At 40.9% G+C, this 15632-nt stretch overlaps 1 protein-coding gene across 1 annotated transcript in view; it reads right to left on the bottom strand.

Moving 5' to 3' along the window:
• Positions 1-4531: 4531 nt before the first annotated feature.
• The window catches only part of GRID1 (glutamate ionotropic receptor delta type subunit 1), a 1069958-nt gene continuing 1058857 nt past the window's right edge, over positions 4532-15632 (bottom strand). Inside the window, exon 16 of the mRNA XM_070753904.1 lies at positions 4532-5181. Coding sequence (XP_070610005.1) covers positions 4753-5181 — 429 coding nt within the window. The 3' untranslated portion in view covers positions 4532-4752. The remainder of the gene's footprint in view (positions 5182-15632) is intronic.

Raw genomic sequence — 15632 nt, 5'->3', positions numbered from 1 at the left:
AGGGGCGGCATACAAATCTAAATAATAAATAAATAATAAATAAAATAAATAATAATTAGATTTCCAAACATATATTGTTTGTATTTACTATGCTGTACACCCCCCTGAGTTGCTTCGAGAAGGGCAGCATAGAAGTCAAATAAACAAATAAACAAACCAACCAATCAATCAATCTCAAACCTGAGTCTACGGAGAGGGGCGGCATACAAATCTAATAAATAAATAAAACCGTATAACTGGTGATAGGAGAAATCCGAATCCTGGATTCAGGCTGTTACTGCTCAATAATAATAATAATAATTTATTAGATTTGTATGCCGTCCCTCTCCGAAGACTCGGGGCGGCTCACAACAACGACAAAAACAATATTATACAGGCACAAATCTAATATTAAAAAACAAACAAACCTAAAAACCCTATCATAATTAAAAACCAAACAGCACATACATACCAAACATAAATTATATTAAGTCTGGGGGAAAGGTATCTCAGATCCCCCATGCCTGGCGGTATAGGTGGGTCTTAAGTAGTTTACGGAAGACAAGGAGGGTGGGAGCAGTTCTAATCTCCAGGGGGAGTTGATTCCAGAGGGCCGGGCCGCCACAGAGAAGGCTCTTCCCCTGGGTCCCGCCAGACAACATTGTTTAGTCGACGGTACCCGGAGAAGGCCAATTCTGTGGGACCTTATCTGCCGCTGGGATTCGTGCGATAGCAGGAGGTTCCGGAGGTATTCTGGTCCAATGCCATGTAGGGCTTTAAAGGTCATGACCAACACTTTGAATTGTGACCGGAAACTGATCGGCAGCCAATGCAGGCCACGGAGTGTTGTAGATACATGGGCGAATCTGGGAAGCCCATGATTGCTCTCGCAGCTGCGTTCTGCACGATCTGGAGTTTCCGAACACTTTTCAAAGGTAGCCCCATGTAGAGAGTGTTGCAGTAATCGTTGCAGCAATGCCAGATGGGTTGGAAATAAAGTCCCTGTCCAATTGTTCCCTCTTATCAGTACCCATCTTATGTATGTAAACAATGTTATATCTATGTATATTACCAATACGTACTTGACAATTAAAAATAATAAATAATACTTCACATTATATGTCTGTCATATAATTCTTCATCTAATGCTACCCAGAATTGGGTGAGCACTTTAGGCCTTGGTCAGTTGTGGATCCCAGGTCCAGCCTGTGATTGTGGCTGGGAGTGAAGCAGCATCAGGAGATAGCCCATTAGCTAATTATGTAGAAGCTGAACAAGGAGAGAAGCAAGTTAGAACTAAGGAGAAATTTCCTGACAGTTAGAACAATTAATCAGTGAAACAGCTTGCCTCCAGAAGTTGTGAATGCGCCAACACTGGAAGTTTTTAAGAAGATGTTGGATAAGTGGCGTAGGATTTCCTGCCCAAGCAGGGGGTTGGACTAGAAGATTTCCAAGGTCCCTAACAACTCCAGGCCAATGTCATCCAGGCCAATGTCATCTGGTGGGGCCTAGGAGAAGAGCCTTCTCTGTGGTGGCCCCAGCCCTCTGGAATGAACTCCTTCCAGAGATACGTACCGTCCCCTCTCTCCTAGTCTTTCATAAAGCTCTGAAGACCAACTTCTGCCAGCAGGCATGGGGGCCAGGAGCGACGAGATTGTCTCTGGTCGATGTTTTTGTTGTTGTTATTGTTGAGAAGAAGAAGAAGAAGAAGAAGAAGAAGAAGAAGAAGAAGAAGAAGAAGAAGAAGAAGAAGAAGAAGAAGAGGAGGAGGAGGAGGAGGAGGAGGAGGAGGAGGAGGAGGAGGAGGGGGGAAAGAAGAAGAAGAAGAAGAGGTGGAGGAGGAGGAGGAGGAGGAAAAGAAGAGAAAGAAGAAGAAGAGAAAGAAGAAGAAGAAGAGGAGGAGGAGAAGGAGGAGGAGGAGGAGAAGAAGAAGAGAAAGAAGAAGAAGAAGAGGAGGAGGAGGAGCAGAATCTGCAAATACATTAGGTAAATGATTCTTCCAGTAGCCATGGAGTAGTGTTGCCAAGATTAAAAGACCCATTGGGTGGTGATTCAAGTTAACTGGATTTTTCCAAGCACCTTTTTTTTCTCATTTAGATTATTTACTATTCACTGAGAAAGTGGTCTTTGTGTGTGTCTCCGTGTTGCTATGCGTCCATATGCTATGGTGGTGTCCCTTCCAGAGGAAACTGACCAAATGAACAAACAAGTTGACATTAAGAGCACTGCAGTGTTCTTAACTCAGTTAAAAAGTCCTCTGCTATATACGGTGCACTCTGGAATTAGTCTCGCAATGTTATATCAGACGTGGGAAGAGACAACCCTGTTTGTTGTCATTGAAATGAAAATAAGTCTACAGGTTTTCCACACATCACTTTGGATTGCAGTGAAGGAAGTGCGAGCGTTTCATGCTTCGTGTTCAACCTGGTCAGGGAAATGATCTACATAGCAGAGTGGCCTTGTTTAATTATTTTATGAATATACTTACATGGCTGCAGGTTGAAATTGTCTGCCAAAACGTGGCCTCCAGGAAGGACGTCTTCGTGACGTCAAAGCCTTATTGGGATTCCCCACCTCCGTTTGAGCTTCCAGATCAGCCAAAAACACTGCCGCCAATCGCAAAAATGGCACTCCGCCCGGCGCCGGTGCCCAGCTGTAACCTTCTGAAACAGCCGGGCGCTTCTCGGCGGCCTCCAGAACCTGAACCCGAACTTTTGCCGAACTTCCAGGTTCGGCATTCGGGAGAATGCCCAGAAGCGCCCAGCTGTTTCAGAAGGTGACAGACGGGTGGCGGCGCTTCTCCTGAACGCCAAACCCGGAAGTTCGGCAAAAGTTTGGGTTTGGGTTCGGGTTCTGTTTTAGAAGGTTACAGCTGGGCAGCGCCGCCCAGCGGAGCGCCATTTTTGTGATCGGTGGCGGGTTCGTAAGGCGAAAAAAGTTCGTAAGAAGAGGCAAAAAATTTCCGAACCCTGGGTTCGTATCTTGAAATGTTCATATCATGAGGGGTTCGTATCACGAGGTACCACTGTACGTACTTGACATAAATAAATAAATAAATAAATAAATAAATAAATAAATAAATAGATAGATAGATAGATAGATAGATAGATAGATAGATAGATAGATAAACAAACAAACAAACAAATAAATAAATGCAGTAACTTGTACATTCATCACAAAATTTTACTATATGTACGCCCCCCCCATCTCAGCTGAATCTGAAATCTTTGGGCATCTACCAATTAGATGGATGAAGAATCCATCTACCAAAAAGATGGATGAACATCTGCAAACAAATCCTTGACTTGTATTTCTCCTATACTTGTTTTCAATGTTTTTTTTTCAATGACATTGCCGGGAGCTTATTTATCTGAGATTAGGACGAATATTGGTTATTGATAGCACTCACCAAGTCAGACTTGAAACTTTTCCCGTATAGGAAGAATAATTCTGCACCAACCAAATATACAGTATTTCAGAATGGACCAGGGATAGATCCTGTCATTGAAAACTGTGTTGACAGTAGTACCCATTATTAAATTGCAGCAAGGAAGCTTGGCCACCCCACATTTATTACCAGCATAGTGCTAACATTTCAGGGGTACCCACCCTGTGCTGTTCTGTTCGGGTTGTATGTGACCCGAAGCCAAGTTTGAGTCCCTGTAAAAAAATTTCCCTGCATATCTGAAACTTGAAATTTCATGACTTTTCATTATTTCAGGGGTTCTCTCTATGAGAATTTTTTTTGGGGGGTGGGGGGTTTCTTTCTTGCTGAAAAACAAAAAGTCACACTTGTTGTGTTCCCGGGTCACCCTGACCCGGACCGAAACCTCTTCATTTGAAGTGCTTATGTTTGGTCAATTTGAATACTTTTTTCACTTGGAAAGTAGTCTGAACATTTCTGCACACAATGATATGAAAATTGAAATGAAAAAAGTAATTCTTATTGGTTTATTTTGTTGATAGAATGTGTGCCCCCCCCCCCGGTTTTTGTGAAATATTTTTCAATTTATGGATAGTTTTGCTTGCAAAAACACGGGGGGGGGAGGCACATTTATGTGCAAAATAAACCAATAAGGATTAATTTTTTCAGTTCAATTTTCATTCCATTGTGTGCAGAAATGTTCAAACTTGTTTCCAGGTGAAAAAAGCTTTCGAAAAGACCAAATATAAGTACCTAAAATGATCAATTTGCAGTCCGGGTCAAATAGACCCGGGAACATAAGATTAGGGAGTTTTCTCGAACTGAACAGCAGGGTTAAACTTCCAGAAGAGCTGTGAGCATGACAGAGAGAGCAAATACAAGAGAAAAATAAGTAGAAATAATAAGGATCCCTTGACCCTGTTCCCAAGAAATGATATTTACTCCTGCTTCTAAAACAAGAATTCAAAATAAACATTAGGAGGGGGAAAAAAGGACCATTTGTTAAAATCCAAAGACATTTTTCCTGCCTTTGGTCCCAACAGAGGTTGTCTTTGTCACTTGAGAACAGTTCACAAGTTCTTCTGCCTTTTTTTTTATTCATAGAGAACAAAATTTACAAAGTCTTTCGTACATTTTTTCTTTCTTTTTTTTTTGTATTTTTGTTTGTTTGTTTTTTACTGACTTTGAAAATTGGGAATATTCAAAATACACTTTTTTTTTAACCCCACTTCATTCTTTCATTATTTACACGATATGTACAAGAAAAATGTAAGAGTCTTTTTTTTTCTTTTTCTTTTTTTAAATTTCCCCCAGTTGTATTAAAAATCTCTGCTGGTCAATGTCTGCCTTTATATGGATGTCCCGTGAGAAGGTTCCAGGCCTTCGGGAATCATCCCGCCCGGCACAGACTGGAATGACATGGGGATGGGGGTCTTCACGGGGCTCTGGCGAAATAGTCCTCCGTTTGGCGATCTGTGTTTACACTGTATCGAAGGTATTGTGGCGGAACTGCTGAGTGGCAGTGGCAGGTTGCTTCCGGAGGCCACGGAAAGTGTCCTGCTGCCCCCGTGGCCTGTCTGTTCAGGTAAAAAAGAGGTGACAGAAAGTTGTGTGTTTTGATATTCACGGACAGGCTCCAGGGCCTGGCTGGATGACATGCCACCGATCTCCAAGGCTGAGATTTCGATGGAGGCGGGCGACAGTTGCTTGTGAGCTAAGTCTTCATCCATTAAACTGTTCATACGCCGATGGACTTGCTCTAGGTTGACCTCTTTATCCTGCAAGAAAGGGGAAAGGAGTAGATTAATTCCTTCCAAAAGGGGTCGATGGATTCCTCAGGTATAGAGGAGATTAAATGGGTATCTGATTCCCATTTGATTTGCTCTTCTACCTGACGTTCTATGTACTTGTGGGCTCTGGGTCTGGAGCAATATCTCTCAACCTCAGCAATTTTAAGGTAGGTGGTTTTCGACTCCCACAATTCTCTAGCCTGGGGGGTAGGCAAAATTGGCTCTTATATGACCTGTAGGCTTCAACTCCCAAAATTCCTGAGCTAGCATTATTTTGCTCAGGAATTATGGGAGTTGGAGTCCACAAATCATAGAAGAGGCAACTTTGCCAACCCCTGCCCTAGCTGGTTGTCATCCACCCATTGCATTGAGATTGATGAATCAAGACAACTGGACCATTTGAGTTGCCTTTTTTTTCTTACCTACTAAAAGTACAAAGATACCGTCATGCATTGAATGGATTAGTTTTTGAAATCACAGATTGAAATTTGTCTTGTTGATGGGGATGGGTAAAAGGATTATTTAATCAGCTTGACTCATCTTTTATTCTAGAGTCCCAATTCATTGATGCAGGGGCTAAAAATCCAGAATCTGAGCCCAATCAATTTTGTTTTCTTCAGATATAACAGTAAAGCTTAAGTCCTTAAATAATTGGATCTTCCATTGTTTATGTGAATTATTATGAGCCCTGCATAAAAGAAGGCTAGGAGAAAGCAGTTGGATCATGACTGTGAGATAATCATCATTTTAATGGAAGGAACAATAATTTAGAGATAGGGTGACCTACTACAAACAACTTTTGTCTACCTGCCTGTGTTGGAGAGTTATAGAAAGAAACTGATTTATATTTAATACAATGAGTGAGAAAGAGCACTGTAAAGTTTTTAGATAGATCCATAAGGGTGTATATGATATATAAAATATGTATTATCCATATTCATGTTGAATTAAAAATACACAGTATAAAACTCAGCAGTCAGACTCTGCCAGTATATATCCTCTCGCGATATAACTAATTTATGCCCTAAGTTATAATTCTCCTTCTCAGCACATACTCAAACTCTTTCCTTATTTTTCACCTCATCATCGATCTTCTTTTTGCTCAATTTATCTCTATTGAGTCATCCACTATTTGAGGATAATGGTAAGAAATCTGTCTCACCCAACCAAGCATCATTTGAAATCCGGGAAAGAAAGGTATACAATTCTTGTTTGGTTATTATTTGTACAACACTGTGATTTCCCCCTCCCCTCAAATTTGCTATTTCTTTATCATTTTCCAAAAGATAAAGCAGTTCTAAGCAAATATGTGAAAGCTTCCCCCCCCCTTTTAAACTTAATAATTATGGAGGCCTTTTGGCCATGTTCTTTGTGACAACTGTAGATTATAAGACAATTATATTCTATCTGCAACAAACCTATTAAGAGTTGAAAGCGAGGGACAAAGATATGAACATCTCCTCTAAGATTTTTTTTTTTAAATAGCTATTTGATTAGAAGTGTAAAGCTTCAAGTTTATCAAGGCAATATGGGAAGAAGGTCTTTTGTAGTTGATCTCTGCACCATTACATCTGACAAATTGCTGCTTTCTGTGTCATCCACCAGAAGCCATATTGGAAAAAGGTATTTAACATAGTATAATGGGAAATGGAGGACAGCTTGAGATGCTGTCGTTTGGAGTGATAGTCTTTCATTCTTTTTTTTCTAACCTAGCATTAAATATCAATATACAAATCACGGGATTAGCACCAAGGTCATAATTTTCATTGTGTACCAGTTGACCCTATACAATGCATCCTTTGTGAGAGTTTTAGGAACATGTCTAAATATTTGACATTTAAATGTTTGTTTTTAGTACCAATGCTTCCCCCCAAAAATGATAATTTAATCCCATCAGGATTATCATATTATAAATTGGTTCTTGCCAGATGCAAAATTCAGAAGGGTATCAAAACACCATCACTGTATTGCGATAGGATGCCTATAAATAAAAAGGCAATTTTTGCCATTCGGAATGTAAATACTTTTGTTTTATCTATTCTCTCCTTCATGCTTCACTCTTAGTAACTACTAACTACTAACTCTGCTTTCTATCCAAGTTTATTAGAGGCTCAGCATTATCCCCATTTCAACAAAATCTCTTCAAGAATATAAGACAGATGGAATAAATGAAGGAACAGTTGCAGAATTTCAAGATCCAAAATTCAATAATATCCTGTCAATTCCAAAGATATTCTGCTTTACCAAACAGGTAAAAGAATATTATAATTCTGCTAAGGCAGGGGTAGGCAAAGTTGGCTCTTCTATGACTTGTGGACTTCAACTCCCAGAATTCCTGAGCCAATTATGCTAGCTCAGGAATTCTGGAAGTTGAAGTCCACAAGTCACAGAAGAGCCAACTTTGCCTACCCCTGTGCTAAGGGAAAATAAATTTCTACTTTGCAAAGCAATGGAATTATAAATTGGGATATCCATATCTCTCTATCTCTATCTTTCTATAGGAAAATACAATGATACTCTTTAATTTGAAGAAATAGATAACGTTAATCAGAAAAATCCAGTGATGGCTTGGCTTTGGTAGAAATTGCTTCTAGTAGTTACATTTTGTGGATCCCTTTCAAGGCATAGAACTGTCCTTGCAATACAATCTCTCAGGAAAAGGCTTGGAGAAGCCTCCATGGGACCTCTCTAGGAAGCTCCAGGGAGGAAACATAGCCTCCACCCTCCCTGTGGTTTCCCCAATCGCACACATTATTTGCTTTTACATTGATTCCTATGAGAAAAAATGCTTCTTCTTACAAATTTTTCTATTTAAGAACCTGGACATGGGACAAACAAACATTGATTCAAAGGAAGATGCTATGAAACCAATGGTCCAACTATCCAGTGAATGGTTCTGGATAAAAGTATTTTCAAAGGACTGAGCTCCCACAAACATGATTGGCTTAATTATTTGGGGGTTTCTAAATCCTTCCATTCCCCACCATCCAGTGAGAACTGAAGAAGCTTTTTTGTTGAGAAGTAAAATGCCTTTAAAGAAAGTCCAGTTGTCTTTTTTGGGGGGGCGGGGAGGAGGAACCCACCTTTGGAATATTTGGGGATTTATTTATTTATTTATTTATTTATTTATTTATTTATTTATTTATTTATTTATTTATTTATTTATTTATTTATTTATTTATTTATTTATTTATTTATTTATTTATTTATTTATTTATTTATTTATTTATTTATTTATTTATTTATTTATTTATTTATTTATTAGATTTGTATGCCGCCCCACACCGTAGACTCGGGGCGGCTAACAACAGTAAAAAACAATATAAACAAATCTAATATTAAAAGTAGTTTAAAAACCCCAATTTAAGAAACCAATCATACATCCAAACGTACCATGCATAAATTTTGTAAGCCTAGGGGAAGGGAATATCTCAATTCCCCCATGCCTGACAACAGAGGTGGGTTTTAAGGAGCTTACGAAAGGCAAGGAGGGGGGGCAACTCTGATATCTGGGGGGAGTTGGTTCCAGAGGGCCGGGGCTGCCACAGAGAAGGCTCTTCCCCTGGGTCCCCCCAGATGATATTGTTTAGTTGACGGGACACGGAGAAGGCCAACTCTGTGGGACCTAACCGGTCGCTGGGATTCGTGCGGCAGAAGACGGTCCCGGAGATATTCTGGCCCAATGCCATGAGGGACTTTATAGGTCATAACCAACACTTTGAATTGTGACCGGAAACCGATCGGCAACCAATGCAGACTGCGGAGTGTTGGTGTGACATGGGCATATTTAGGAAAGCCCATGATAGCTCTCGCAGCTGCATTCTGCATGATCTGAAGTTTTGCATAACACCCTGAACTGTAAACGTTCACATGGGTTGGATTCATGCAACACATTAGGTAGAGATGCGGTAGGACACTGTCGATGAGTTGTATGAAGTCAGCCAAATGCATTCAAGCCCACTCAAAGGTCCCTGGATGAGAATGACCCTGATTGGTTAAAATGTATGCAAACGTAACGCCTAACTGTTGGAAATGTGGACACACAAATGGATCTTATTATCACATGTGGTGGACCTGTTCCCTGATTTAAAAAAATAGTATAAAATCCAGATTTGGTTAACAGAAATTATGAAACAGAAAATACTGTAGTTATAAAACTGGAAGCATGTCTACTGGGAATAATAATTAAGAAAATTAGTTAGATAAAATGACAATGGGATTAAACAAAAAGGAGAACTTGGAATATTATAAAATTTGGAAATTTGAAATTATGTTATGTTTGGCTCAAAAAGAGAAAATTTAAAAAGTTGTAAATATTAAACCCATCAAGAGGTACACTACTCTGTATATAATAGATTAGTATAACTGCATGTATTGAGTTTAAAAGGAAAAAAAGGTTATTGGGAAAGATTTTAGAAATACGTGAACTATAAAAATGATATAAACATAAACTGTCAATATCAAATGCTGTATTTGATGTACCCTAGATATTATATTGTATAGTTGTATATTTGTTAGTGTTTTGTTTCCGTGTATCTTTTTGACTTTTTTGTATTGTTTTTTAATGTAAACAACTTAATAAAAACTATTTTTTAAAAAAAAAAAAAAGTATGACCAGGAAGGTAATAAAGTCTGTTCAACAACTATTTATGGTTCTTCTTCAACAAGATGGTGCATTATTATTATTTATTAGATTTGTATGTCGCCCCTCTCCGTAGACTCGGGATGGCTCACAACAATAACAAAGACAATATAAGAACAAATCTAATAATTTTAAAACACTAAAACACCCATTATTAAAAGCAGGCATACACACAAACGTACCATGTATAAACTATATAGGCCCGGGGGAGATGTCTCAGTTCCCCATGCCTGACTGCAGAGATGGGTCTTAAGAACTTTACAAAAGGCAAGGAGGTTGGGGGCAGTTCTGATCTCCGGGGGGAGCTGGTTCCAGAGGGTCGGGGCCGCCACAGAGAAGGCTCTTTTCCTGGGCCCCGCCAAACGACATTGTTTAGTCGACGGGACCCGGAGAAGGCCAACTCTGTGGGACCTAACCGGTTGCTGGGATTCGTGCGGCAGAAGGCGGTCCCGGAGATAGTGCTGTGTTGTATCATGGTTCTGAAACTTGGTTTTAAGTGACATTAATGAGTTCAGTTTCTGGCAAGATTTAAAATAAGAAGCTCAGAATAATTTAGCATTACAGATTCTGTTATGCTAGAGGAAAAAGGAAACCCCCTCTAAGGATTGATACCGATGCTCGCAATGAGGGTCTACTAACCTAAAGTCAACTGAGTTGAGCACAACCTGACATTGATCACATCACATGCTTAGTTTTTTTCAGGAACTGGGATCATTAATCAGCATCATGAGAAAAGCTAACGACCCATTCCTGATGCGGTATTAAAATGGACAGAAATCAATGTCCGCTTAATGTTTAGTGAAGCGTTGTGGGCTATCAGAGATCAGACTTGGCCTTACAGAACTTGCTACAAATTAATCTGCCTAGAAATCCTGACAGATGTAGAAAAAGCTCAATTTGGTTCCATACTGTGGCTGCGGGTGTTTTGATATGTTATTTGGAAGCTAATCCAACTGAAACATTTAGGGAGGGGGGTAGGTAAAGCCTTTCTATGTGCATAGATATGATTTTCACAAATAATTAAGCTGTTGCTTTGTGAAAGTGATAATTTGACAACTGATATAACTATACAACAGCCATGTGGATTTCTCTATAAATAATCTAATTATAGAAATATTTAGCAACACGTTTACTGGTGGAATTGTTATGATGATGTATTTATGGGTTCTGTGGCTTATTTAGGGTAATACCCTAAATACACTTAGACTGTTGACCTCACCCGATTCCTAAGAGGTCAGTAAGGGGCGTGAATAAGAGCACCTTGTCCAATTGTTCCCTCTTATCAGTACCCATCTTATGTATGCTACTCAAAAAAATAAAGGGAATACTTAAACAGCAGAATATAACTCCAAGTAAATCAAACTTCTGTAGTGTAGAATCAAACTGTCCACTTAGGAAGCAACACTGATTGACAATCAATTTCATTTTGTTGTCAGCACATTCCACTTTGTACAGAACAAAGTAGTCAATGAGAATACAGTATTTCATTCATTCAGATCTAGGATGAGTGTTGGCCGGCACACACATGCACGTTGGAACTGAGCTAGGGCAATGGCTCGCGTGCCAGCAGATATAGCCCTGTATGCCACCTGTGGCACCATGCCATCACTTCGCCATCACTGCTATAAGACATACAAGACTATAAGACCCACCTAGATTTATAGGAGGAAAACAGGAAAAAAATAGTTGTGTTTTTTCCCTCTCCGGCCCCAAGACACCACTCGGCAGTGCTTCTCACGTCCCGTTTTTGGCAAAAATTGACCCGTTATTGGCCTGCAGAGTACCTCTGGGGGTTGAGGAGAACAAAAACACCACATGCAATGGTTCAGGAGGCCAAAAACAGGCCGATATTCAGCCTAAAAGACGCACCAAAATTTCCACTCACTTTTACGGGAAACTACAACTTATAGTCTGAAAAATACTGTGTGTTTCTGAGTTTGTGTAGGTGTGTGTGTGAATGTGTGTGTGTGAGAGAGAGATTGTTTAGTATGTATGTATTTTATATTTTAATTCTGTATCCAGATTTTTTTTTTAGTTAAACTAAAACAAGTGAGTGCTTTGTATTTTAATTGTATCTACTATATTGAAGAGAGTTGCAAGTAACTTCTTTAATCTTGTTTTAAGGGCTTTTGTGTGTGTGTGTGTGTGTGTGTGTGTAAACTTTCCTTGTTGTCCCCCTTTCCACCTTTCCCTTTTTGTTGTAGTTTTATATTTTAATTTTTCCAGGAAGGAAGGGAGGGAGGCAGGCAGGCAGGCAGGCAGGCAGGCAGGCAGGCAGGCAGGCAGGAAGGAAGGCAGGCAGGCAGGCAGGCAGGAAGGAAGGAAGAAAGGCAGGCAGGCAGGCAGGCAGGCAGGCAGGAAGGAAGGAAGGAAGGAAGGCAGGAAGGAAGGAAGGAAGGCAGGAAGGAAGGAAGGAAGGCAGGAAGGAAGGAAGGAAGGAAGGAAGGAAGGCAGGCAGGAAGGATGGAAGGAAGGCAGGAAGGCAGAAAGGCAGGAAGGCAGGAAGGCAGGAAGGAAGGCAGGAAGGCAGGAAGGCAGGAAGGCAGGAAGGCAGGGAGGCAGGAAGGCAGGGAGGAAGGAAGGCAGGGAGGCAGGAAGGCAGGCAGGGAGGAAGGAAGGAAGGCAGGAAGGAAGGAAGGAAGGCAGGAAGGAAGGAAGGAAGGAAGGCAGGAAGGAAGGAAGGAAGGAAGGAAGGAAGGAAGGAAGGCAGGAAGGCAGGAAGGAAGGAAGGAAGGCAGGCAGGCAGGCAGGAAGGAAGGCAGGAAGGCAGGAAGGCAGGAAGGCAGGAAGGCAGGAAGGCAGGAAGGCAGGAAGGCAGGAAGGCAGGAAGGCAGGAAGGCAGGAAGGCAGGAAGGGAGGCAGGGAGGAAGGAAGGCAGGAAGGCAGGGAGGCAGGGAGGCAGGGAGGAAGGGAGGAAGGGAGGAAGGAAGGCAGGAAGGCAGGAAGGCAGGAAGGAAGGCAGGCAGGAAGGCAGGCAGGAAGGCAGGAAGGAAGGCAGGCAGGAAGGCAGGAAGGCAGGAAGGAAGGGAGGGAGGGTCCTGGCTGGCTACTTTGGGACATTCCACTCCATTTCAAATTGCAAACAATTTCCCAAACAATGGTGTGCAATTGCTCTACAGGATGGCTGGCAACTTTCATCTGCAAAACTAAGACACAATTGTGCATTCTGAGGAACGTGGAAGCTTTTTTCAAACCTCTGCCAGGGTTATGTGACATGCAAGTTCTTAACTGCTCCCACTTGCTTTTAAAATGTAAATGTCTTGCATTTTCTTTGTGGACTTTTAAACAACATGGCTATGTGAAGGTCAGCCCACATCTCAAATGGTTGGCCGAGAAGTGACTCATTCAGCATCCAACTGCCTTTGTCACTACCAATTTGTTTTTTACATTTGCAATGCTGTAATTCCAGTTCGTGTCAACATCTGACAGAGGGGAAAAACAGCTTTGCTACCCACTGATGGGATGAAACAGAAATAATGTATATATTTATTTGCCATTTTTAAGAGTCCCCACTACGCGCTATTAAGCCAGCTAGATAAAGTGGTTAAGCAATTGGTTTTTAATGTACATTAATTTACATCCTCATTAGTCAAGGTTTCAATACCGAGTAAGGTATAATCATAATGCAGATATGAATGGGAAAAATAAGACTCAATTATGCTCGTTAATTTAGATCTGGCAAGCAACTGACTTAATCAAACACCACTTAATGTTACATAAAATAAATGTTGCTGACTGCATTTCAAATACAGTTTGCAGGGTTTGGTTCAGTTTTTTATTTTATATGTTGCAAAAAAGAAAAAATGACTTCAAAGTCTATCTTAATCTCTCTTCTCCATACAGCTACTTGGAGAAGATCAAGAAGTTATGTGAAGTCCCCGCTGATAAAAAATTACTTGAAATGTTTTGCTTTTAAATTTGCAATCCCTTTATTGACTTGGATATATATTACTTTGATATTCCTCTTTTGGGGGGATATGCAACAGTTTAAAATAATAAAACACTGTGATGTTTTTGAAGAACGAGATTGCTAAGCAAGCTGAGAAAAAGCAACAGGGAGAAATGATTTGCTCTCTACAATTTAATTACTCCATTATAAAGGATCAACCAGTGTCTCTTTATTACTGCAGCTACTACTTCTAGCATCTTGCAAGCCTTTGCAGCAAATTTAATGCACTGACACGCATACGGGGATGTACAATTTATGGACAGACCCTCAAAGACCGAAACATATATTAGAAATATTGTGGTATGTAAGCACATGACGTTCTTGTTCATAAAAAAATGGGAAAAGGTTTGCACCTGGGTGGCACTTTGTTCTCTGCACCAATATATTTAGTATATTGTATTTCATGGAAGTGGCATTCTTTTATTTTTTTCCTGTTTACTTCTTTTACTAAGGAGCACTAGGTTTGACCTCTGGTTTGCTCTTTTGCTGCTGGGTGTCACCATGTGTAGCAAAGAAACATTCAGAAAGCATCTTTCAGCTGTGGCGAGGGGGGCATTTGCCCAGGTTCGCCTGGTGCACCAGTTGCGGCCCTATTTGGACCGGCAGTCACTGCTCACAGTCACTCATGCCCTCATCACCTTGAGGCTCGACTACTGTAATGCTCTCTACATGGGGCTACCTTTGAAAAGTGTTCGTAAACTTCAGATCGTGCAGAATGCAGCTGCAAGAGCTATCATGGGCTTCCCAAGGTATGCCCATGTAACACCAACACTCCGCAGTCTGCATTGGTTGCCGATCAGTTTCCGGTCACGATTCAAAGTGTTGGTTATGACCTATAAAGCCCTTCACGGCACCGGAGCAGATTATCTCAGGGACCGCCTTCTGCTGCATGAATCCCAGCGAGCAGTTAGGTCCCACAGAGTTGGCCTTCTCTGGGTCCCGTCAACTAAACAATGTCATTTGGTGGGGCCCAGGAGAAGAGCCTTCTCTGTGTCGGCCCCGGCCCTCTGGAACCAACTCCCCCCGGAGATTAGAATTGCCCCCACCCTCCTCGCCTTTCGTAAGCTCCTTAAAACCCACCTCTGCCGTCAGGCATGGGGGAACTGAGATATTCTTTCCCCCGAGGCCTTTACAATTTATGTATGGTATGTTTGTTTGTATGCATGTTTGGTTTTACAATAAGGGTTTTTTAGTTGTTTTAGTATTGGATTTACATGCTGTTTTTTATTACTGTTGTTAGCCGCCCCGAGTCTACGGAGAGGGGCGGCTTACAAATCCAATAAATAAATGAATGAATGAATGAATGAATGAAAGAAAGAACGAACGAACGAACAAACAAACAAACAAACAAACAAACAAACAAACAAACAAACAAATTTTGGTCAGAAATTCATTCCCCCTTTTTTCCCCTGGGGTAGAGGTGAGTTGCTCCAGGTTTGGGCCGGTTCTACAGAACTGGTAGTGGGAATTTCCCCCCATTCTCCAAACCAGGAGTGACATATAGCTACCCTATTTTCCCCAAAGTAAGACATCCTCTGATAATAAGCCCATTCGGGTTTTTGAGTGCATGGCAATAAGGCCAAGGGCTTATTCTAATGTTTTTTTAAAAAATAAGACAGGGTCTTATTTTGGGGAAAACCCGGTAGTATAGATACTGTATGTGTGAAATGGTCCTATACTGAGATGTTCCCAATCCAGAAAAGAAATGAATCTTTCTCAGTGAATCGACATTCCTATCAGAATTTTTAAAAAGGAAAAAGAAAGAGCTATCTGTTAACTTCAATTAGTGAGGCTGCTATAAATAGCAGCCTGTGGGTTTGGCCATTGTGGAGAATTATCTGATCGTGG

The sequence above is a fragment of the Erythrolamprus reginae genome, chromosome 5 (genome assembly GCF_031021105.1).
Source record: "Erythrolamprus reginae isolate rEryReg1 chromosome 5, rEryReg1.hap1, whole genome shotgun sequence".
Taxonomy (NCBI): Eukaryota; Metazoa; Chordata; class Lepidosauria; order Squamata; family Dipsadidae; genus Erythrolamprus; species Erythrolamprus reginae.
The sequence above is the reverse complement of the archived record's forward strand: the minus strand, read 5'-3'. Positions and strand labels throughout refer to the sequence as shown.